Genomic DNA, 25,798 nt, shown 5'->3' with positions numbered 1-25,798 from the left:
AAATTTATTAGAGCATAAGCTTTCGTGAGCTACAGCTCACTTCATCGGATGCATACAGTGGAAAATATAGTGGGGAGATTTTATATACACAGATAACATGAAACAATGGGTGTTACCATACAGACTGTAACAAGAGTGATCAGGAAAGATGAGCTATTACCAGCGGGGGGGGGGGGAGGACGAGGGACCTTTTGTAGTGATAATCAAGGTGGGCCATTTCCAGCAGTTTACAAGTATAGCAGGAGGGGAAATAAACAAGGGGAAATAGTTTTACTTTGTGTAATGACCCATCCACTCCCAGTCTCTGTTCAAGCCTAAATTAATTGTATCCAGTTTGCAAATTAATTCAAATTCAGCAGTCTCTCATTGAAGTTTGTTTTTGAAGTTTTTTTGTTGAAGAATTGCCACTTTTAGGTCTGTAATCAAGTGACCAAAGAGATTGAAGTGTTCTCCGACTGGTTTTTGAACGTTATAATTCTTGACGTCTGATTTGTGTCCATTTATTCTTTACGTAGAGACTGTCCAGTTTGGCCAATGTACATGGCAGAGGGGCATTGCTGGCACATGATGGTGTATATCACATTGGTAGATGCGCAGTGAACGAGCCTCTGATAGTGTGGCTGATGTGATTAGGCCCTATGATGGTGTCCCCTGAATAGATATGTGGACAGAGTTGGCAACGGGCTTTGTTGCAAGGATAGGTTCCTGGGTTAGTGGTTCTGTTGTGTGGTGTGTGGTTGCTGGTGAGTATTTGCTTCAGGCTGGGGGGCTGTCTGTAAGCAAGGCCTGGCCTGTCTCCCAAGATCTGTGAGAGTGATGGGTCATCCTTCAGGATAGCTTGTAGATCCTTGATGATGCGTTGGAGAGGTTTTAGTTGGGGGCTGAAGGTGATGGCTAGTGGCGTTCTGTTATTTTCTTTGTTGGGCCTGTCCTGTAGTAGGTAACTTCTGGGTACTCTTCTGGCTCTGTCAATCTGTTTGAATCTTTTTCCCTAAGTTAAATATCCTCACACCTTGTCAACTGTCTAAATGGGCCATCTTGATTATCACTACAAAAGTTTTTTTTCCTCTCCTGCTGATAATAGCTCATCTTAATTAATTAGCCTCTTACAGTTTGTATGGCAACTTCCACCTTCTCTATATGTGTGTGTGTGTATATATCTATATCTATATCTCTATATATAGCTTACTATATGTTCCATTCTATGCATCCGATAAAGTGGGCTGTAGCCCATGAAAGCTTATGCTCTAATAAATTTGTTGGTCTCTAAGGTGCCACAAGTACTCCTGTTCTTTTTGTGGATACAGACTAACAGGGCTGCTACTCTGAAACCTGTCATTGTTCCTTAAGTGCTTCTTGATGGGCACTTAACTTTGTGAATTCCTTTTTTCCAGGAATTGACCAAATGCTCTACTAAGGTTATTTAGAAATCAAGCCAGTACACAGCCAATATTCATAACTTTGAATACAAAAATGATACCTGCATACAAAGAGGATTAATAGATTCAGTAGATCATAACTTTTACATAGATATGTTACATGGCATGTGTAGCGTAGAACATATTTCAGTTATGTCATATATATTCATAAGCATATTTCCATAAAGCCTTATGGGAGGCACCATCACAGCATGTCCTTGCTCTTGCCTACACTCATTTGATGCCTTTTTCCACCAGGTATGGCGAGAAGGGGAAAGCCATCAGAATCGAAAAGGTCATCTATACAGGGAAGGAAGGCAAAAGCTCCCGGGGCTGCCCGATAGCCAAGTGGGTAAGTGCCAACCATCTCGGTGGGCTTTCATATTTCTTTTAATATGACTGACTCAGGCCAAGAATGATTTCCCAACTCTTCTGTCATCTGAGTGTGATCTCAAAGTCACCTTGCGCTTTGGGGAGATGGGGTGATCAGAGAATGTATCTACAGTAATGGTGCAGGCACTCAGAGGCCGTGGGGATGGGCATAGAATGAATGGATGGAGGGATAGATGCAGAGAGAACATTCACACACTCCATAACCAGGTGGGATATTTTCGTTGGTCTCATGTTCAGAAATGTGAGAGAGCTCTCTCTTTTCTTAACTCAAATCCGTCTAATTTTATTTCATTTGCTTAATCTAGCCATCTAATCTAATCGATTGGATCTAATCTATCTGAGGTGATCTAATCTATTTTTGCTAATCTGATCTGCATCTAATTTGTGCAATCTAATCTGTTTGATCTGCTTTCGTAATCTAATTATGGGGAGGAGGATGGTCAAAACGCTCAACTGGCACTCAACCAATCTGGGCCCAATTTCTTCGCTATGTGACCTGGGGCAAGTCTTTTGGAAAACTACCCTCCAGTTAGACCACAAATAATAGTCTTGATTCAAGAACTGCTGGATGAAATCCTATGGCCGGTGTTATGAGAAGGTCAGACTAGATGGGCAATTTGTTCCATTCTGGCCTTAAAATATATGAAAGTCACTTGTCTCTCTGTGCCTCCAGGCCCTGTCTTTAACGTGGGGGTGACAGTGCTCCTTTTGTGTGTTTTGTCCGTTTAGCTTGTAAATTCTTTGCCATAGTGGCTGTCTCTCACTGTGTGTGTATACAGGTTAGTTGGAGCCTCCTGGTGAAACTGATATAAATAATAATAATTTAATCTGCCATCATTTATCTAGTTATTCACGTCCTGCTCATCACTGTGGTATCTGGGCATCTCTTCTCTCTCCTCTCTTGACACTGACCCTCCCTGTCTCTCCTCTCCCATTTCTCCCTTTAATCCCATTCCTTTCCCCGCCTGGTCCCTCTCTCTGCCCGGAACATGGCAGCGAGCCAGCCAGCTGACCACTGATTAGAATACTGGGCCAGATTCAGATCTCATTGGCATCGGTGTAAATTTGCTGAAGGCAATGGAGTTACATCGCTGTAACTGAGATCAGAAACTGTCCCATATGTCAAGAAATTCCTGATTCTTTTCTCAATGACATGAGCATAAATCAGGCTCAACCCCCTCGAAAGCAACTGGAGAGACCAGAATCGGCCCATCAAGTTTCTAATGGCTCAAGCTTGGAGCTGGTATCTCTGGGTTACCAGGAAGTCGAGCTGCCAAGGACTTGCTAGGATGTCTGGCCAAGTCAGATCAGTTCCTTGTGGCCATTCTGTAAGAGCCCACCATGGGATTGTCTCTCGCACTGCATCGGGAGGGATTGAGCTGAGAACAGGTGTCCAATGAAGGTTGCATTGCTGGAAGGGATGAGCATGATCACCGGGACAGGGTTTGTCTCCGCACTAGGCAGAGACACTTGAGAGTGGCTGATAAGAGTGGCCACCGGGGAGCATATGGGAGGAGACAACGCTGGCCCAACAGGGACCAAACAGCACAGTGCCCTGGGGGGTGGAAGCCAGCTGCCAGCCCAGTTGTGTTTCTCAGCACTGCTCTGTGCTGCTATCCATTGTGGGGAAACATGAAGGACTTGAGATCAAGGGACAAAGTCTGACTCCTATGTTACAGGCCAGGCTAGAGCCATCTCTGTTGCTGGTTCACAGAGAGAGGGTAACTGGGGCAGTGCTGCTGGCTGAGAGGGATCCCCGCAGGAGCCTCAGCACACAGGGCCTGTGAGCAGAGCAGCTGCCTCTGACAGGAACCCTTTCCATTGTGTTTGAAAGCAGGGAAGGTGCAGTTCTACCACAGTCAGGGGGACGTACACCGATGTCAGGGTAGGGGTGCTGTCCAGCCGTAAGGGGGCATCTGCACCCTGATGTCAGGTTGGAGTGTGCAGCTGTCATCACTGGGGTACTGTGCAGCTGTGCACCCTGATATCAGAGTGGGGGTGTTGGGCAGCTGTCAGAGGACAGCTGCACCCCGATATCAGGGTGGGAATTAATGTTCTTCGAGGGTGGGAAAAGAAAGTCAAGTTTGAACGTTACCCATGTCCACAGGGCCGGCTCGTTGATTTCTTTTAGAGTACGTCAGAAGCATATTTAAACCCATTTTTTGCCGGTGCTAGGGAACAGAAAAAGGTAATTTCTATCCTGAGGTCCTTGTGTTTCTGTGCAGACACGTCGGAGTGTTTGTGTGCTTGTGTGTGGTCGAGATGACCTGGATTCAAGCATCCCCAGACACTGGGGGGAGAGGGGGAGGTGTCACTGATGCTTTCATAAAACATGGAAACTCCCCCAGATGCAGATACAGGCTGAATGGCAAGTGTGTTTCCTTTCCCGTGACCGTCTCAGATTCCCCATGCTAAGCAGGGCCAGGACGGGGCTGAGAGATCTGCGTGGAGAACCTAGTTGCTCCAAGAAGCAGTGTCTGTGTACCAACAGGAAGTAATCTGAGTTGCTGTGGGATGGCTGCCCCCAGCAGGTGTAGATGCTGCCTTTGGAGGTTAGACATGCAGGAACCTGGTGGCTGGTGGCGACACTGGGGGATGTGGTTTAGAGAAGCAGCCGGGTGGGTGTGAAAAGCAGCCAGTGTGAGGAATTTCCCGTGTCTCAGCAGCGGGAGGCGAATGAGCGAGTGAGCTCCAGGATGTGAGAGTAGTAGCATGTGTAATGGACTAGCTGATATGGAAGTGAAAGGCCGTGGCTGAGTAGGTCAGTCGAACCTTGTCTACGTTAGGGAAATTTTGCAGAATTTCCCACCGTTGCTAACCCCCGCGCTCAGCTCTGCAGCTGTAAACACCCTGCTCAGAGCAGGTCTCATAGACATGGGGTGAAATCCTGGCTTCTGGGGGTCAGCGGGAGCTTTGCCATCAACTTCATTGTGGCCAGGATTTCACTCTTGAGGCTTAAAAGGCTGGGGGCCTGTCTACACTAGGGCTATCAAGGCTGCTGCACCGGTGCAGATGACACCTGTGTTAGCAGTGGTGGGAAAAGTTTGCAAAGTCTGCATGTAATTCCCAAGCCCCAGGGAGGGTCATTGGCATCAAATCTGGGACCACGTGCTTTTAGGGTCTGAGCTAAATGATCCACATCTGTTGGCCGATAGTGTAGCAGGCTCACTAACCTCTGTATGATGCCCCGCCACCACTAGAGAGGGACACAGCACCACAGTGAGTGAGGGTAGGTGATAGGCACATTACCCAGCTGTCTGAGAGATCATTTCAACCCATGCCGATGTGAGAACATCTGCCTGACTTCACTGTTTTAGCTCATAGATCTGGTATGAAGTTGCTTGGATTGGCCAAGTCATGACACTGCGATTCCAGTGGCACTCATTGAAATCAGTGGGGATTTTGCCCAAATAAGGGATTCCAAGATTTGGTTATATATGTTAATAGAGACATACACACTTTTTTCGGGCCTGAAGCTGTTAGTTTGTTAATTCCTCACTGGGAGCTTTGCCCAGGTAGGGACCTGAGTAGAGCTCACTGGGATTTCTTCCGCAAAGTGCTTTTCACCAAAAAAAAGTCAATTTGCTGAAACCTGAACTGTTTGAAGACAGTATTGGTAGAGCCCTGCATGGATACTAAATTTGGATCCGCCTCCAATCTGCAAACATGGTCCGTGGACAGCTGCAGATTTGCAGGGCTCCAGATGTAAAATTTGGATTCACATCCATCTGCGATCCGCAACCATGGTCTGCAGGTATCCACGGGCATACAGTGGATAGCTGCAGATTTGCAGGCCTCTAAGCCCTGGGTTCAATGAAACACCCAGCGTGAAAAATTGGGGGTTAAAAAAAAAGTTTTAAAGTTGTCAAACCAGAAAATTTAAGTTTTTCAAGCCTAAATGACTTTTCATTTTCAAGGTTTGGAAAATTTACACTAAAAAAGTTTGTTTGGTGTTTTTTTTTTTTTTTAAAGAAAAAAGGACAAAGCGGAACCCAAACATTTCCATTGACCCAAAACCAATTTTTTTTCTTCAGATTTTCGGTTTGCAGAATTTTTTGACATTTTGATTTTTCTCTGGATTTGAGGCAGGAATAAATTTTGCAATGTTGAAAAGTCTTGTGGGATGGGAAAACCATTTCCTGCCCAGCCTGAAATCTGAGTGAAAACTAAAGACCTCAAGATCTGGCCCCTTTATAGTTCCGGAGATCTATACAGTGCTTCTAAAAGTGACTCATGATTTTGAGACATAATAACGGGCAGTGACTTTCAGAAAGTGTGGAGCACCTCCCACTCTGAAAACCAGGCCCCTTTAAAGTGGGCAGCCCGGTTGACTTTTGAGAATCCCTGGTCACCTGCTTATAGGGCCAATATTTTAAAAACGTGTATGGAATTTAGGAGAACAGTGGTAGAACTTGTGCTCCTGAATCCCATAGGGCTCTTGAAAATCTCTCCCTTCCAATGGATTACATTCTGGATTGAGAACCCCAGAGAATCTAGTTCCATTTACCCACCAAGTGTTAATAGCACAAGCAGTGTCTGTACAATCTCCACCGTGTGCAAGTGCCCTTGGTGTGTCTCAGCATTGAAGCGACCCCTAAAGGAGGGGGGTTCAGGTTGCATGGCCCATTTAGTCCAGAGATTGCCAACTCATTTTGCCTAGACCTCTGACCCCTGAGGCCCAGTGGGACAGGTTGTATTCCCAGCATTGCCCATCTGTGCAATCTTCAGCTAGTCACTGCACCTCCCTGTGCTTTTCTTTCTCTTCCAACCCTGTGTCTTGTCTGTTTAGACTGTAAGCTGTTTGGAGCTGGGACTGTCTCTTACTAGATGTCTGTACAGCACCTACCGTGATGCGTCCTGCTCTTGGTGGGATCTTCAGGCACTCCAGAAGTACAGCTGTTCCTAATAATAGTAGTGACTGCTAGTCACTACCGAGCAGATCTAGGGGTTGAATATCCCATTGCCGGTCCCCGATTAGAAGGGCCTGCAAGCTCTTCACAGCCATTCCTGGCGAAAGCGAGAGAAGGAAAACATGCACTTGAGGGCGGTTGGCTCCAGGTGTTTCCAGGGACATAGCTTCCTGTCTCCACCCTTGCCTTTCACCACTAACTGTGCATGGCTGCTTTCCAGGTGATCAGGAGGCACAACCAAGAGGAGAAGCTGCTGTGCTTGGTGCGGCACCGAGCCGGTCACCACTGCCAGAATGCTGTCATCATCATTTTAATCCTGGCCTGGGAGGGCATCCCTCGCACCCTGGGTGACACGCTGTACCAGGAGCTCACTGACACGCTCACTAAATACGGAAACCCCACCAGCCGCAGATGCGGCCTGAACGACGAGTAAGTTTCATTTGCGCTGCAGCTCGAGCGCTGTGATTTCCCCTGCTAAACAGGGGCCTTGGTCAGTGTTTGCATGGGAGATCTTCCCAGGGCTCTTCGGGGTAGGTGACGTTCAGAGTCAGCACGGCACTGCTGCTGGTGCCAGAGGGGCTGTCTTTCTGGGCGGCGTATCAAACGGAGGCCTTGGTGGCTTGTGGACATTACAGATCTCATGGTGCTTCCTTTCTGCCAGAGTCCCGGTGCTAGCGACAACCCTGCATAGGTTCTGTAATGGCATGCTGTGTCCATGGAGTTTTGGATGGAAACCAAGGGGAATTTTGAGCCCAAATCTGTTTCAACTGAGGCTATGTCTGCCCTGCAGCAGGGAGATAGAATTCCTAGCCCAGGTAGACATGCATGTGCCAGCTTTGATGGAGCTAGTGTGCAAAAAAGACCAGCACAGCTAAAAAGAGAGCGACTTGGACTAGCCACCTGAGTACAAGCCCGTCTGAGATCGTAGGTGTGTGCTCAGGTGTCTAGCCTGAGTTGCTGCGTGTGCTGCCATGATGCTGTTTTTAGCATGCTGGCTCGTGTACCTCTGCTGGGAATCCCACCAGCCAGCCGCAGCGGAGACATAGGCTACGTTTGACTTCAAGCTTTCTGAGGCTGGAATTAAGGAGCTGCAAACTCCTGCAAGGAAACGGCTGCATCAGCCCCCTGTGCAAAGGGGAACTAATGAGGAGCGCCCAGCTCTGGGGCTTGCCCTGTTACAGATTTTTGTGTGTTGCATGTCGTAAAGACGCACCCGGGCGCTGCCTCACCCAGAGCCACATTCCAGCTGGGGTCAGTGCGTTCTGCCTCCTGGAATTCCCGCTGCAGTGTCCACTGGACGCTATGTTGGCTGGAACAGAGCTGGCATCCCCAGTGAGTGGAATTCCGCCTTGCTTTTTCTCTTGCAGCCGGACCTGTGCATGTCAGGGCAAAGATCCCAACACCTGCGGTGCTTCTTTCTCCTTCGGCTGCTCCTGGAGCATGTATTTCAATGGATGCAAGTACGCCCGAAGCAAAACTCCCCGGAAGTTCCGACTGGTGGGGGACAATCCCAAAGAGGTCAGTGAGCTCCCTCTGCCTGCCTCCATTAACTCAAGAAGGGAAGGTAGTGCTGGGGATAGGTGCTAGAGAGGAAGCTCTTTATCAGTAGAGCCTGGCTTTACAGGTGAAAGGATACAAAAAGTCGTCCCAGTAAAGCATTTCTGAAATAGCATTTCTGTTAAACCCACAGGGTGAAATCCTGGCCCCAATGAAATCAATGGCAAAATTCTCATTATCTTCGATGGAGCCAGGATTTCACCCTGGGGAATCTCCAGAGTATGTGGTGATGCAACGTGTTATAAAGCTTTCACAGCCATTCAGTTGGGATGACCCAAACCAGGTCATATAGTTACCTACACAAGGAGAAGTTATTTGATGCTCGAGGGCTCTTTAATCTAGGAAGCAAAGGCAGAACAAGATCCAGTAGCTGGAAGCTGAAGTCAGCAAAATTCAAACTAAATATAGATGCGTATTTTTGACAGTGAAGGGAATTGGCCAGTGGGACAGACCCAAAGAGGTGTGGTGGATTCCCCATCACTTGAAGTCTGTTGGGTGTCGCTTTCTGTAAGGGACTTTCTAGCTCAGGCACAAGTGCTGGGATTGGTGCAGGAATCCCTGGGTGAGGTTCTCTGGCCTGTGCTAGGCAGGAGACCAGACTAGGTGAGCACAATGGTTCCTTCTGGCCTAAAGACCTGCCGCCTGCGTAGCTCACACATGAATTCCCCTCTTGTGAGCTATCTCCCCCTTGTGCTGATGCAAACGCACCTTGCCCCGGTGCGTTCCCCACCCAGACCGTGATCTGGATGAGACGCTGGAGAATAAACACTCCCTCTTTATTCCCTTTCCCAGGAAGAAGTGCTCAGAAACAGCTTCCAGGACTTGGCTACTGAAGTCGCTCCACTTTATAGGAGGCTTGCGCCACAGGCCTATCAAAATCAGGTACCAAAGAAAACCGTTCTTCCTCTCGCCTCTGGTATTAGCATTGCAGACCCTTAGTTCAGGGCTGCTTGGTGTCTGCTTGGATGAAGATCCCACCAGCATAACTGCCCTGATATGGCCAGAGTCCCAGCTGGAGCTAACTCTAGGAGAGGTGGGAGGGGGTATGAAGGAGCTGTCCTGTCATAGACTGACACAGCCCTGGGCCTTTGAATTTCCCCCAGCAATTCTCTAGCAGTGCAGAGCTAATTTTGCCTGGTGCAAACCCATGGAGGTTAGGGTTGGAAATGTAGGCGCATGTCCCTGGTGATGCAGTCCAGAATGGCATTCCTATGACATATTGCACGGACACAGCCCTGGGTGGGTGACATGCCAGCAGAGTGAAGACTTCAGTGCTGCTTGATATTTGCTTCTTTCCTTGATTATTTGAAGTGACTCTAGTGCTGGCAGAAGGTGCTAGGCTGACAGCCCCAAACTCCTGTGTTTTTCCACAGGGTGGGCTTCCCCTGGGGGAGACCCCTCATCTCTGGCTGTCTCCATCATCCGTTCAGTCCTTAGGCTGCCAAAAAGGGCACCACGGGTGGTGAGGTTTTATTATGCCAGCGTGGAAGAAAGGGTCAGTCCTTCACAGTGCTGTGCATCCACCTTCTCCGTTGAAATCAGAGGGCACTGAAGAAGCTCAGCACCTGGCAGGCCAAAGACCACACCCTGAAGCTAGCCATTGTGGATTGTTATAAAGCGATAGCATCTGGTCAGACGTTCGAGCTTTAAATGTCTTTGGGGTGCAGTTAGATTGCACTCCACCCCTGTGATTGCACCACTCAACCCCATCGGGACTGACGCAGGCTGGGGATTTTAGTGGCAGAAGCCAGGAAGCAGGATGCTCGGATCACGAGCAACACGGGTTCTGTTTCCAAGGAGGACGTTTGGCAGCAGCTTGGAGAAAACACACCCAAGGGTGGGTGTCCACAACAAGGCTGGGGAAGCATATATAGCCTGGGCTCAGCTGAGGCTCTAAGGCATAGAAGAGAAGGGTTGCTGCTCGGGGGTGATGAGTGGAGAGATGCCCAGGGCAGGTGTTACGTCCATGCAGGAGCAGGCTCACCCCTCTGGCTTTGGATTTATGCTGGTGGCATTGAGATCAGAGTCTGGCATCTGGGACACAGCCAGCCATGTGATCTCTGCCTACCCCCCTTCGCCCGTTCCACAGCCGATCTGGAGGCAGTCATGACTGAGCCCTTTGTGTGTTTTATTTCAAGTAAAATACAGTGTGTTTGTATCTCTCCCTCTTCCCCCCCCCATGATGTACCAGGGTCCCTCATTTCTCTCAATGGGCTTTTTTGTGATAATAGCCCTTAAGCATTCACCTACTTAAAAATGCATACATGCTTAAGGTCTAATTCTCATTTACACTAAAGCTTCTTTGCACTGCTCTGGCCTTCCAGGGTCTACCTATACTGCACTGAAAATCCGGGTCTGTGGGACCCGCTTGTGGACTTGGTGTTTCCAAGCCTGTGCTGGAGCAGCCGCACTGCATTGTAACCCTGGGTTTGCAATTGCTGCACCTACGCCGTGCACAGCTGTGCTCGTCTGTCCATACTGTGCCATGCAGCCCTTCTGACTTGCGTCTGCAGCTGAAGCTACATCCACATTGCAGAACAACAGGGCTTGGACCCGAGTCTTGGCAGGATTTGGGCTCTGACCCACCTGCCTGGCGGGATCCTGAGTGCCTGCTGGTCGAATCAGGCTGATTTGTGTGTGGACGGAAGGAGGGTTTGGGCCCAAACCTGAATCAGAGCCTAGACTCAGCTTGCAATGTAGATGTACCCAAAATGGGTGTAGATGATCCCACTAGAGTAGAGCCAGAGCAGTATGAAAGGGCCTCAGTCTAGCTGCGAATTGGGTCCCTAAGTGTTTTGCTGGGCTGAGGCCTACATCAGCTCTCAGCCTGTGGGTTGCTAGTGCCAATGGAGGCTCCAGCAGTTGTCTGGAGTGTCACAAGTCTCTTCCCAGGCCCCTGATTCCGGCCCATTACTGAGGTGGCTTTGCTCAGTAACTGGTACCTCCGATACGGGCAGGCTTCCATGTGGCAGCGGAGTAACAGGAGCCATCTCGTTTCCCTTGGGCTAGGTTACGAACGAGGATATCGCAATAGACTGCCGGCTTGGTCTGAAAGAAGGAAGGCCGTTCTCTGGGGTGACCGCGTGTATGGACTTCTGTGCGCATGCTCACAAGGATCAGCATAACCTCTACAATGGATGCACGGTGGTAAGGAGGCGTTTTCATTCTCGGCTTAGGAAAAGAGGGAGGGGAGAGAACCCTTTTCTTGCAAGGTCATCTTGGTGTTGGGTGAAAGGTGTCTGGTCTGTAAGATGGATGCAGTGTGACAGCACCCCTCCCTACCATCCCACCTCTGCTCTGCAAGGACCACCTTGAAGTCGGGGTTTGGTCTCCATGGTGCACTCAGACATTTCCAGTAGGGCTGCTAAGGAATAATCAAGGGAGGCAGTGTGGCTTAGTGGAAAGATAACTGGGTTGGCGCTCAGGAGACCTGGGTTCTAGTCCCAGCCCTGCCGCTGGGCAACCTCTGGCAAGTCACTTCTTCTCTGTGCCAATGGGGATGGTGAGGCTGACCTCCTTTGTAAAGTGCTTTTGAGAGCCACTGATGAAAAGCCAAGAGAAAGTAAGAGGCAGGCAGGTGGTGGTGTTAGTGAGTGCCAGTTACACTAGGCTGGTTGTGTGTGTGAGTGAGAGATGCAGGTGAACTGAGAGCCCCTAACTGTCCCTCAGACAGAAATATTTGATCCCTCTGAACTGGTTTGGGATCCAGCAGCTGGGGACAAAGGCAAGCTGTGGATAAGGCTGAGGTTTTAGGACTGCTTTCGCTCACCTAGCAAGGGGCCACGGGCTGGTAGAAATTGGTGTCGCTCCACTGAAGTCCCCAGAGCTGTGTTGATTTGCATCAGCTGAGGGTCTGGCCCCATGTCTCAAACTCCGGGCGTGTTCTGAAGCAGGACTCCGTGTGCCAGCTGCTCCTTGCAGTGGGGGAAGACGATAAAGGTGACTCACCTTTGCTGCACCCCTCTTGAGCTGCCTCGAGCAGAAGGCTTTGAAGACTGAAAGTGCTGCCATCTGCTAACATACAATATTTGTATTCCCCCCCCCCTTTTTTTCAGAGAGCCCAATTTCAGTAGCGGTGCCTTTGAGTTTTGATTTAATTAGAAATTCGCTTTCTAGGGAAGGAATTATCTCTACCTATCAAGGGTTTGGTGATCCACAGCTGAAAGATCTGAGAGGCTACATACTTAATTATGACACCCTTCCCCCCTGCACCCCCACACATATTGAGTACAGTACCCAAGCCAAAATTATTGCAAGCCAAAATATCAGCTTTCACTCAAATCTCTCTGTGTAATTGCCTGAGAAAGCAGAAGGGACATCAAAGCCTTCCGATTACTGAGTTAATCTCTGTACAGTGCTGTGAAAACACCAGGGCTAGATAAAGGACAAGTGCTAATTACTGTTATTAATTTGCCGTCATCACCAGCAGCAGCACCAAAATACGTGGGATACTCCTGAGCTCATGCCTGAAAAATCCGGCAGAATTTTCTGGGAGGCAGTGTCATGGTTGGAGCGAGGTTTCTGGGAGGGCTCACTCCTGGGTGCTCTGATGGACTGTGGGTGATAGTCATGCCTGTACAGAGGGCCCGCACAATTGAACTAGGGCTTTGGATTGGCGCTCTGCATAAGGATCATTTTCATCCTGTATGAGCTCAGAAAGCTGCTGTGCTACATTTTGCCAGGGGGTGATTAGTACTTCCCTACCAGTTCCCGGGGGGTGGGGGGAGAACATGAGCCTAATTTCAATAATGTGTGTAAACACCTAAAGTGAAGGGGACCTGTCGGAGTGTAAGGTGTTTTTATTTCAGTATAGAAAGGCTCTAGGTGGGGGAAGCAGCAGCCATAATTTCCCTGGACAGGAGCAAATTGTTTGCACAAATAAAGTCACTGAGGCTAAGTGAAAGCAGGTGAGGATACTAGATCTGCCATATTATCCATATAAATCCTCCCTGACGTTTCAGTGGGTATGTAGTATTCTTCGCAGCATGTCTATTGTTGCAGTGGTGCTGTGCGCTGTTAAACAGTGGCCTTGCTTCGTCCTAGAGGTGGCTGCATTTCAGTGGTGGGCAGAGTGATTCTTTTTTACCTATGGATTGTAAAGTGTCTCGGATACTTTGCAATGAGAGGTGCTGTTTATCATGGGTCTGAATTATCACCACTGTAGCCCCAATTCAGGAAAGCACTTAAGCCCGTGCTTAATTTTAACAGTGTACTTCTGTCCCACAGTCGTCAGCTTCCGCATGTATTTTAAGTGCCCTTCCTGAATAGAGATGCTTTCAGGGCATATGTTATTAATGGTTTGAAGTGGCTTTCAGCTTCCTGACCATTGGCTAATTGGTGCCTCTCCCCTGTACACCCCAGGTGTGTACCTTAACGAAGGAGGACAATCGGAGCATTGGGAAGATTCCTGAGGATGAGCAGCTGCATGTCCTTCCGCTGTATAAAATGTCCACCACGGATGAGTTTGGCAGTGAAGAGAATCAGAACGCAAAGATGGGCAGCGGGGCCATTCAGGTGCTCACCTCCTTCCCGAGGGAGGTCAGGAAGCTGCCTGAGCCTGCCAAGTCTTGCAGGCAAAGGCAGCTAGAAGCCAAAAAGGCAGCCGCTGAGAAGAAGAAAATGCAGAAAGAGAAGCTAATCACCCCTGAGAAAATAAAGCAGGAAGCACTAGAAATCCCGACACTCCAGCAAAATACAGGTAATGGGGGCAGGGCTCTGGGTTTGCTGTTTCTCAGGTGTCTTGCACAGTTTTGTTGCCCTCGGATATGAATTCATCAGGATGGTTTATAGCAAGGAACCTTTGTGGTGCTCTCTTTTATTAGCTCACCAGTTCCCTCGATAGCACAGATCCTTAGTGTAGCATGTTTTGCGTTGCACCAATGCAGCAGCTCACCAGTACGCTTCATGGCACCAGAGGCTTTGTGGTACCCTGTTGTATTAGCTCATTGGTTTGCTTTAGAGCACGGATCCTTTGGTCTGTTGCACTAGTGCAATAGCTCACAGTGAGATTCAGACCACAAACCTGCCGGTAGCTCAGGCATATCCAGGCCCTTTTCTGGCTTTTTCATGCGATGCTGATGGGGGGTTTTTTTTATTTGGATCTTCTGTGTACCAGGACAGCTGTGCTTTGCTGCAAGGCATGCAGCGTACAGAATGTACTAGGCACGTGACCAACAATCAGACACAGCCATGGCCTGCCCTCTAAGCAGCATTTGGATGGCATAGCTCTTCTATGCAAGTCTTGTTGTACATACCGCTAGTTTAGAAACCAGCATTCTCTTGACATCTCCAATCACATAATAAGCGGCATGTGACCCTCGGTGAAGCTTTGGCAGTGATTAGTTCTGGGGAGAAGATCTCAGCTGGTGTAGATCAGTGGATTTCCATGAACTCCAGTGGGACTATGCCGATTTACACCAGCCGAAGCTCTGGCCCATGACTTAACCTTTGGCTTACTAAGGAGACTCCCCTAGGCTGTATGGCCAGTCACCGTTGTGCTTTGTGTTTTGCCCACAGGTATGGCGTTGAAAAATGGACTCCCCCAGCACTCAGTCAAACCTTCCATCAAAGTTGAACCTCAGAACCATTACAACACTTTCAAATACAACGGCAATGCAGTGGTGGAAAGCTACTCCGTGCTGGGGAGCTGCCGCCCCTCAGACCCATACAGCATGAACAGTGTTTACTCTTACCATTCCTACTATGCACAGCCTAATCTGCCTTCCATGAATGGGTTTCATTCAAAGTTCACTTTTCCCTCCTTTGGATATTACGGATTCTCCAGCAACCACATGTTCCCCTCTCAGTTTCTGAATTATGGTGCCACTGAGCCAAGGAGCGGGGATTGGGTAAGTAGCAGCTATGAGAAGAAACCCAACCTCCAAGCGTTGCAAGATAACCTTAACCACACTTACAGGAATTCAGAGTTCTCAGAGCAACTCTCACACTCTGTACGAAACAAAAACCACCACCAGCGGACCTATGAGAGAGCCAACAGGCATGCCAGCCAGAAGTCCATGGCCATGTCCCATAGGACTAACTCGGTCCCAATGGAAACCCCACCGTTTGCACAAAACACAAACTGTTTCAGCAATCGAGCAATCAAACAAGAGCCCGTAGACGCCTTGTCACACATAGAGTCCATTCAAAGGGCTGCCATGAATGTACAAAACTCAAGTCTCAACCTGTCCGCTGTGCCCGTGTCATCTCAGAACGGCGAGCAGGAACACCAGTGGAGCCCCTACAAAGTCAACAGGAATGTGTCTCCTTCTGACAGGACTAGTAATGCAGAGCGTTCTTGGAATATGTTTACGCCCAATGACAATACCAACTTACCCAACACGAGCATGCAGGATAAACTGAATTCCTTCAATGGACACTCAAACGCTACCCGGTTACCCCAGTCTCACCTCCAGGAGAAACAATGGAACGTATTTCCTGGTGACGGGCAGGCAACGCAACATAGTTCTAGCCTGCTTGGGAAATCATGGAGCCCTTGCAAACTCAGCGAAAGCCCTTCGGTCTTGCCTAGTTCTGCAAATTCAAACCTGCAGGAAAAACCCTGGAACCTCAGCCAGCTGAACTTCAGTTCCACCCTCAAGGGGAACCCTGGGTTTCAAGATGAGCTGTGGAACTCGGTCAAGGTGGACGAGAGGAGGACGCCAACACCTAGCTCGGGGCTGCATGAGAAGCCATGGGATTCCTTTGGCTCATCGGCCACCATGGGGTCAAGTGTGTGTAATGAGAAGCCATTCGGCACCTTGAAAGCTGATGGTAATGTGTTCTTGCCCAGTATCCATCATCAGGAGAAACTATGGGACCCCTTCAGCTTGGATGACAGCATGGAAGAACTGCCCGATAAGACCCTCAAGGAGGAGGAGGAGGAAGATGAGGAGGAGGAAGAGGAGTGGTCAGACAGTGAACACAATTTCCTGGATGAAAACATAGGCGGGGTGGCAGTGGCCCCAGCCCACGGCTCCATCCTGATCGAATGTGCCAGGCGGGAGCTTCACGCCACAACCCCGCTCAAGAAACCCAACCGGTGCCACCCCACCCGCATCTCACTGGTGTTTTACCAACACAAGAACTTGAACCAGCCCAATCATGGCCTCGCCCTTTGGGAAGCCAAGATGAAGCAGCTGGCGGAGAGGGCGAGAGCGAGGCAGGAAGAGGCAGCCAGGCTCGGGCTCCAGCAAGATTCCAAGCCATTCAGCAAAAAGCGCAAGTGGGGAAGCGCCGTGGCCCCCGAGCCCCAACACAAAGAAAAGAAAGATTCTGTCCCAACACGGCAAGCAGTGGCTATTCCAACAAACTCTGCTATCACTGTGTCCTCATATGCCTATACCAAGGTAACTGGACCATACAGTCGCTGGATATGAGATTAATACAGCTAATATGGCCATCTTACCTCAACGTCTGCAACACTGGACCACAGTGTTGCTTTGTGGTGCTTTCTCCTAATGCATGTAGGGGGGAAAAATCTACTCAAGTGCAAACCTTCTAAAATCTGCACTTTGAGAGGAGTTAAAAACAAACAAACACTTATTGCTGTTAACATTTTTCAGTAATCTAATATTTATATCTCCGCATTTTTTTAATCTATCCTTGTACATCACAAGAATGGAAAAGAAAAATTTATAGTGTCCTTTCACAAAGGAGAGGTTTTTAATTCCATTTAAAATATGTATTTATTGGATTTTTTTTTTATTACAACAATGAAGCAGATCTTAAAAAAAAAAAAACACACACCAAACCAGCTTGAAAAAAAAAATCTGTACAGCTCACTCATGTTAACGCTGGTAGGGAATTTCAGCTTGGAAACCATCTGGAAACGTGTGCTTTAAAGTCAATCGAAAATGGTTTGAACATCCGGTTTTTCAAATGAACTAAAGTGCATATTTTGCAGCTTGACTGATTTGTTTCTTATAGATACAGTAACCCTCTGGGGCTGGGAAATATACAGAGAAATATGTGGAAACCAGTTGCAGATAGAGTAATGGATTCCCACTTCTAGGCAGATGCCGGGGTTTTGAAGATGCTTTGTTTAACAGAAGTGTTTTCTCCTAACAGCTCCTGTTTATCGGTAAAGGGTTTGATTTGCCTCCTACTTGCCTCAGGAATAAATCCATTGAAATTGATGGAGTTATACCAGTGGAAAACCAGAGCCTGTGTAAACAGGCAGCAGAAGTCCCTAAGTCTGACTTAAGTGGTGCTATGCCTCATCCTGGCCCCTCTGCAAAGGGGTAAATTCCTAAGTGGGAGGACAGTCAGGTCTGATGGCTTTAAAATGCTGTGAGTTCAGAATGTGAGCTAACACCAGACACTTTAGATGAATACATTATAAACCAGGTTGAAAGCAAGACCAAATTATCCCGGATGATTTGTCTTCATGCTGAATAGTTTATCAGCTATTTTGATATTCTCACCAAACTCACATTGTCAGCTACAAGGTGACAGCAGAGAGGACAGTAGGTTTCTTATACAAGAGACATGAGCCTGGGACATCCAGACTACTTTCCGTGCTATTTTTGTACCGATCATACTCTGCCACCTTATAGCAGGAAAAAAAAAAATCTGGAGGGGGTTACTGTATCTTCAAGAACCCAACAAAAACTGTGACTAGAAAGTGTTGCTCTATGTACTCACTGTAGCTAAGTTTGGTGCTTTCAGTCTCAAGGGGACGTTCTCTGTTTGATCAGCTCTGGGAGGAGTGAATACCGAAAATGACTTGCAAGCCGCCTTCTGTATTTTCCAACGGTGCATGCTTCCGTACTGTAAAAACTCCCCTATGACAAGTTGACATTTTCAAACACAAAAATGAAATTGACGACCGTTTTCTGCAAGCTAATTATTTTCCCGGTGCCATTTTTTTATAACGACGATGATGATTACAGCAAAACTAAGTGGTGCTTATTAACAATCTGAATCATGACTTCTTTTCCCCCTCTACAAAGCTGATGGGAACGATTGATTCAAATAACTTGCTAAATAGGAGCGACGGGTGGGAGGAAATTCTCTGAAGCTAGAGAGTCGCTCTCCGTGGGAGGGCTGGATTTCTGTGATTTTAGCAGAAATTATATGGAGCAATCCCCCCAAAAAATGTTGGGAGAAATTCACCCGTGTGCAGAGGTCCTGCACAATTTCTGTGCACAACTTAAACCCTATCTGAGTCCTCACTGCTTAGGTCTCGCCTGGTGTAAAAAGACTTGATTTCACTAGAGTTACAATCATTTACCCCAGCTGAGGATCTGGCCCTGAGGGTTTCAATGGTATTTAAGTGATGCCTGGGCCCTTGAGCATGTTCTCTACGGGGGTGAATTTCTTCCTTCATGGAAACTGAGCCCTGAGATAAATGATAAAGTACTTAATGGATAACAGGTGCTATCCTGCTCCCGTTGAAATCACTGGCAAAATTCCCATTGACTTCAGCGGGAATCAGAGTAAGTCCATTGCCTGCTGTTCCTACAGGACATTCTGTGGGAAATTCTAAACTAGAAGCCTGGTTCTTTGGCTGAGTGGTCTCATTACTTCTCGGGGGCGGGGGGCTGCTCCCCTGCATAAGATTCTGAAAGATCAGGCCTGGTAGACATTTAAAACTGGATAACAATACTCAGTCATAATTCTGCACTTTCAGGTGCCTTTTGGAGAGTCAGAGAGAGAGAGCTGAGAACTTAACCGTACATAACGTTTTGTTTACTGTAAACCTTGTTCCTCGTGCACTGGCACAGAAAATCACAGGATCGCTGTAAAACATCCTGAACGTTCGTGTGGTCTGATTTTAAACTGTAAATAGGGAAAGATTTTTTTAAAAGCACTTTCACCTAGATTTAAAAACAAAACAAAAAACAAAAAAAACCCCAACAACTTGAAAGCAGTATGTTTTAAACAGATTATTGTGGGAGAACTGTAAATAGTGGCAAAATATTTAACATGCTTTGTCCGTCCTTCATAATTTTTTTTTCTGTATTCTGTATAGTTGCATATATTTGACAAGGAAAATCAATGAGCTATTATTGCTTTGTTATAAATACCCAAGATCATATCAAGGCTGTAGAATTATTTCAAGTCAGATTTATAGGAAACCCTCTGAACTTCACAGTATAACAAACTAAAGCACTCAAGGGGGAGATCCTCAGCTGGTGTAGATCGGCCACTGTCTTCAGTGGAACTATGCCAGCTGTGTCTCTGGCCCTCAGTCTTTATGGTCCTGTCGTGCACTATTGAAGGCAATGGGAGTTTTGCCATTGACACCGATGGTTGCAGGATCAGGCCCTTAGTGAGCATGCTAATTTTCTAGCTTTGAGGAAAAGTTGGACCTGAACTTCTTAAAAAAAAAAAAAAAAGGCTTCTTTTTGTTGTGGTGGTTTTGTTTTCTTTCCAGCATCTGTACTTTTCATCTGCATCTCATTCAACTTCCATATTTTAGGTTGTTGCATGGGTACCTTGAAAGCTTCTTTTAGATGACTTTGGAGAGCGAGAAATTGTAATATTTGGGTTGTGGGGAAGGGGAATGCATTTTAAGAATGTGACAGTCCATCTCACCTGTCAGTCACACTTCTTTGTAGGTTTCTGTTTAGGAATTTTTAGACTGATCTGATTGTGATATATTATAACATTTGCGAATATACTCATGTTCAATGTATGTCCGGTCATATCCTATTGGTAATAGCGGTGATATTATTAGATGGAGGGGGAGAAAATGACAGAACAGCCAAACCCTGCTTGCCTTACTCACGCAAATAATCCTTGAGGGCCAGATTCTGATCTCAGTGACCCCATTGTAAACCCAGAGTCATTTCACTGCAGTTGGTAGAATTACACTGCCATAACTGAGATCAGAGTCTTGACCTTTAGTTTTGGCCCTTTAACTAAGCCTCTCCACTCGCTCCATTATGCCAGTTTTACACCTGCATAACCAGCATAATGAGGTGCATAGTCAGGGTAATGACCTCATATTCTGATTTTATCTATGTTGGTATAAATCTGGAGTGGAATTACACCAGAGTAAATGCGGTCAGAATCTGGCCTATCGTTTTCCCAAACAGCTTTAAAATAGATCGTTTTGGTTTAAAAAAATAAGGCTGTTCCAAGGCAAAGCAAACCTCCCAATTCCATCCAGCACAGCTAAAGTGGTGTTTTAATTGCTAATGAATACTGTTGCAGTCTCACATTGTTTTACACTACATATATAACCTACCTCAAATCTCAGTCATTAAAAATTAGCATGCTTCAGACTTCTATTACAAATATAAAACTATGCACAGCTATTAACCCCTTGCTGCTGAAAGTCTGTTTAAAATATTTTTCTTTATTTTCTATTGGCACTATCATTTGTATCTAATGTCGTGGCGATCACAGTTGTTTTTAACCATGAAAAAGCCATTGTGATTCAAAGCATTAAAAGAATCCCATAGCATGAAGCAGAAATTGACCCTATATCCAGTTGTATTCTTCGGATGGCCGCAAAGGACTAAGTCAGTGGAGCCATGCCAATATACACCTGCTGAGGATCTGGCCCTAGAAGTCTATTCTCTCTCATAATTGAAAGGTACACTGGATTCTGCTCTCGTTACACCAGAGTAAATTTGAAGCCACTTGAAGACATAGGCTTGATTTTTGCTCTGATTTTGCCTGAACAATTTCACTGATCCTCAGCTGGTGTAAAGCAGCCTAGCTCCATTGATGACAATAGAGCTGTGCTGATTTACACCAGGGCAGGCGGCTTCAGTGGAATTACTTCTGGTGTCCACTGGGAAGTGAGGTGAGGATCCAGGTCCGCTGATTCCACTGTTGTAACTGGGTGACAGCCAGCCATGTGCAGAGAAACAGCCAAAGGCCGACGCACCACTTCAGCTCATGTTGGCTTTAAGTGGAATCTAAGCAGTGCAGAAGCATTCTGCGCAAGGGTGAATTTTACCCACTCAGAGCAGAATCCAGCTCAGCGTCCCACCATGTTTATTTGTCTTTAATGTCATAACACAGGCGAAATGACAAGATCAGAATAGTGTGAAGGGATTTTTATTTACTTTTGGTGTAATGATTTGCAGCAGGTATAACCAACAAACGGTGCTAGGACAACAAACAAGTCCATAACCCTGCGGAAATCTTGACAAAAGGGCCTGCTCCTGCTCCCATTAAAGTCGTCAGCAAAGCTTCCATCAACTTCCATGGGAAGAGGTTTTGAGCCCAAAGAGGTTGTTTTAATGTTTTTCTTTCGGGACATCAGTCTCTTCCTGTAATGCTTTGCCTTGTTACCCAGACACAGTGGAGTGGACTGAAGTCTCTCGCTTTTGGCATTTATTTCTTGCTTCTGATAAAATCCAGGGCTCACAACAAAAGGGAAATGAAGGGAATGGACAGGAACCAAATATTGGCCCTGATCCTGCATTCCCAGCCTCCCTCACCTATCACTGAATTCAGATTTTGCAAGGAATCCAGGATTGCAGTTGATGTACTGCTAAGAATTACTTATGCAGAGTGAAATTCACCCTTGTACAGAGGACCAGCATGAGTACACACCACTCAAATCCCATAGATCTGACATGGCACATAGGCCTTTTGCGGGCCCTCTGCACAAGGACAAATTTCGCTCAGAGTGATTAGCAGACAAGTTGGGGGAGGAAGCTTCTTCCTGCTCCCGATGAGGTCAAAGGCAAAATCCTATGGGCCTAAAGTCTCATTGGGAAACCAGTTAGGACCATTCCTCATGTACCAAAACCGTAGCTGTGTCCTCTAATAAGGTATAGTAAAGAAAGAGAAAAAAATTCCCGAGGTGCCTCAACTTTTCCTTTTAATATTGGAGTATGCTTTGCGGGCTATATAAGGCATATTTTTATTAAATGAAATCTTCTAATAAAACGGTGCTATGGTGTTTTAACAAATTGTATCATGTTTTGCCTGATTCCATCTTGCTGAGGTGCTACTTATGTATATGTAAAACCAGAGAACCAAGAAAAAAAAAGTTAGCTGAGAATCAAGTTGCTTTTTCTTCAGTGATAGCTTTTAGCATCTCTGCTCTGGATCTAAATATAGAGCCAGATTCTGATCTAATTCATGCTGCTGTAAATCCACCATAATTTTACTGGGATTACTCTGGATTTAGACTGGTGTGAGATCTGAATTTGCCTCGTGGGGCCAGATCCTTAGCTAGTGTGAATGAATGTAGCGCCATATGATTTACATGAAGCTGTGATGGTTTAGATCCGCTGAGAATCTGGTCCCTATAGTTGGTATTTGTTCAGCTAATTGAGGGTTAATTCCTGCCAGCTCCTGGAAAAATTCTGTAAATTGGAAAATGTGGCAGAATCAGAACCCAAGCAAATAATTGTAAATCTTATTACAGTGGGTAAAAAATGAAAGTGGTTTTCTTCCTTGGCTTTCTTCTTGCAGGGAAAATAAATGCACTTCATGGTCTCAACTGCACTCTTAGTTACACTTGTGCAATCTTACCGAAGATGCACAATGCAACAGGGGTAAAACTGGTGCCCTGAATTTATAGTTTTTATGCAAAAATAAAATTGGTGCAGAATTGAAGTTTTAGAGTTGTCTGAGCACAGAATGGAATTTTTTTCCCCCATGAGTAGGTGGCAAATTCCATCTGTGTGAAGGGAGGAAAAGAAAGGAACCGTCTTTCTATGGACTCAGAGCAGTTATTCTAAAAGTTAATGTAATATTCTACTTCTTCAGCTCACTTTGTTTCAAAGCAAAAAGTAAGGATTTAGTCCTGTGGGGCCCTGATCCTGCTCTCCTTACTCACAAAAATCTCCTACTGGGTCAGATTCCGTTTGCATTGATGCTGCTGTAAATCTGAAGAAACTCCATTTAAATCAATGCAGATGTCCCATGTTTTCACAAGTGTAACTGAGAACGAACTCTTCCTTTTGCATTCAGTTAGGGCCCGATCCAAAGTCCAGTGAAGTAAATGGGAAGCTTTTCGTTGACTTCAGTGGTCTTTGGACCAGGCCCTGACACGGCTATCACATGACTGAAAGTCAGGTGACATTGATGTAAATGAGAGCTGAATATAGCCCAGTGGGAGTTTTTTGTTTTTTGCAGGATAGACTGTATAGCTGCTTCTTTTAGGAATACCTGCTTCAGTTCCACAGCTTAGTCTGACTTTTCTTTATGTATCACTATTTGTGGCTAGAAACATAGAGATGCCTAAAACTTATACAAATACTTTTACATTTCCTTTTCTTCCCCCCGCTTGTGCTACTCTCTCTTTTCTTTTGGGTTCACGTGATTTGATGTTATAAACTGTACAGATACCTGAGTTTTGTTGTGTAAACTTGCTGTTGTCACGATACATAAGAAAAATACCTCAAAAATAGACTGTCGTGGCAATTTATGATTCAACTATAGATAATGGAATAAAGATAGATAAAAATATTAAAAACTAGGGTATGCATTTGGTTAATTTTACACTGTACTTGACATTTTAGAACTTTTTTGGCCTGTTTAGCTCTATTCTTAGGTGATTTCTCATTCATTTTACTCAATACCCTTGTTCATTTTGAATAGGACCTAATTCCATGTATAATCTCATTGACGTCTCGTCTGGTATAAATTGGCATCGTTTCACTGACTTCAGTGGAGCTACACTGATTTACATTAGCTGACGATCTGGTTCAATGACATTGCTTGTAAAATAAAGAGCTACCCATGAATGGTATCAAAAATCCGGTCCTCAGTCGCACTGGGGTAAATCTGAGGTATTGTGCACCGGTTGAAATCAGTGGTGTTTATTCTGGATTTACACCAGTGTTGTTCAGAGCAGAGTTTGACTTGCATACCTTACTAGTCTTTTAAACAAAATTATAACAAACAACTATATTTACTTCTTTCTACATAGTCGGGGGAGAAAATACTCCTGGAAATATTAGGGCTTGATGCTTCCAATCCATTTATCCTGCAAAACTTCTGTGAGCTTCCATGGGATTTTTGCTTGAGCAAGGATTGAAGGCGCTGGGCGTGTTAATCTGGATGTGAGTTGAAGAGTACAGTCACGAGACATAATCTGGTGAGACTGGACAGTGACACTTAGTGCAAGATTCTCAACTGGTGTTAATCACCATCACTCATGGCGCTTACACCTGAGGATCTGGCCCTAAGGGTCTGATTGTGGGCAGTGCTGAGCACCCAAAACTGATCACAAAGTCTATTCTGGTTAGTCCTTTGAATAACAACGGTCTCACTGGATTATATTTTGTAACTGTACTCGTCAGCTCATACATGGATTACTTTCCAGGTACCAATGCTAAATCTTATATCCGGTAGTAATGGGAACCACCCCTGCATTCTTAACGAAGACAAGTATCCCATTAAACTCAACAGGGCCTACTGCTCATTTACATTACTGTCCCTTTACTCAGCCAAAGTGGTAAAATGGGCTTTAATGTAAATGAGAACCAGGCCCAATGGGAGCTTTGCCTTTACAAGGGATATGCAGGTTCAAGGCTTAGATTTTATGTCGCTCTTTTTGCCTAAGAATAGCAGAGCATACTGGCCTAATTCTTCTTCTGTTCCAATATCAGGGATCCTTTTTATAATTATTTTTATTCCCATCTTTTCCTCATTTTAGCATCCATTTTTCAGGGATTACTCACCGCTGGTCACACTTTGAAAACATTTTACTGTTAGCTGGTTTTCGACCTCCAAGTCTTTATTTTTAATACTTTTTTTGTATGTAAAAAAAACAAAAACCGATTAAGTGTAGGTGTGATGCTGTCTTTTTTTTTTTAAACAAAAAAATGCATTTTTAATTTAAGAGAAATGAGGAAACAGGTTGGATTGTGACAGACTCATTCAGTTTAGTTAATTTTAAAGCCGTAACTTCTCGATGTATTTGATTTCTTGTCTCTTTGAATTCATATTTGGTGACAAGGCCTCCAGTGGTGGCATCCTTGTGAATCACACTTGAAGATTTCTTTGTTGACTTGTGACTGTGGCTACTTGAAATGAAGTTTTATCTGGGGTTGATTGACGAATGGTAGATTTTACAATGTCTCAAGGCAATAGGATTAATGTGTATTAAACTGTAGATATTATTAGTACAGTAAATTTATGCTGATAATTTTATTTTGTATAATTTCCCCCCTCTTTTTCATTTGTATTTTTTCCTTACACTTTTTTTTCTCCAGTGTTTCAGTAAATTTATTTTTTAGGATGCCTAAAAATTGCAAGTATGGATCCTTTTTTTTATTTGTATTTTAAGTTACACACAACCAGCTGGTTTGTGAAATGTATTATTCCTGATATCTTTAAAATATTGTGGGTGTTTTAATAAATTTTATATTTATTTTTTGCACTCAAATTCAGTGTTTTTTTTCCTCTCCACCACCAAACTTAGTAAAGATGAAACTGTTTCTTATTTGATGATGATGACTTGGAAAGATCACACAACTGGACTTTAAAGGTCACACGAACCATGGACCATTAGCCTGAGGTCTTTGAAGAAGCCTAAGGGAAAAAGTTCTCTGACTCCCACTGAATTTCAATGAGATATGGGCAACTGGGCCCAGA

At 45.8% G+C, this 25,798-nt stretch overlaps 1 protein-coding gene across 7 annotated transcripts in view; it reads left to right on the top strand.

Moving 5' to 3' along the window:
• The window catches only part of TET3 (tet methylcytosine dioxygenase 3), a 161,964-nt gene extending 136,381 nt beyond the window's left edge, over positions 1–25,583 (top strand). For all 7 annotated transcript variants that reach the window (XM_043503189.1, XM_043503188.1, XM_038384727.2 and 4 more), the window contains 7 exons: positions 1,677–1,770; positions 6,942–7,150; positions 8,089–8,239; positions 9,071–9,160; positions 11,288–11,425; positions 13,640–13,976; positions 14,795–25,583. In XM_043503189.1, coding sequence (XP_043359124.1) covers positions 1,677–1,770; positions 6,942–7,150; positions 8,089–8,239; positions 9,071–9,160; positions 11,288–11,425; positions 13,640–13,976; positions 14,795–16,656 — 2,881 coding nt within the window. In that variant the 3' untranslated portion in view covers positions 16,657–25,583. The remainder of the gene's footprint in view (positions 1–1,676; positions 1,771–6,941; positions 7,151–8,088; positions 8,240–9,070; positions 9,161–11,287; positions 11,426–13,639; positions 13,977–14,794) is intronic.
• Positions 25,584–25,798: the final 215 nt, after the last annotated feature.

Source organism: Dermochelys coriacea, chromosome 26, assembly GCF_009764565.3.
Source record: "Dermochelys coriacea isolate rDerCor1 chromosome 26, rDerCor1.pri.v4, whole genome shotgun sequence".
Classification (NCBI taxonomy): Eukaryota; Metazoa; Chordata; order Testudines; family Dermochelyidae; genus Dermochelys; species Dermochelys coriacea.
The sequence above is the reverse complement of the archived record's forward strand: the minus strand, read 5'-3'. Positions and strand labels throughout refer to the sequence as shown.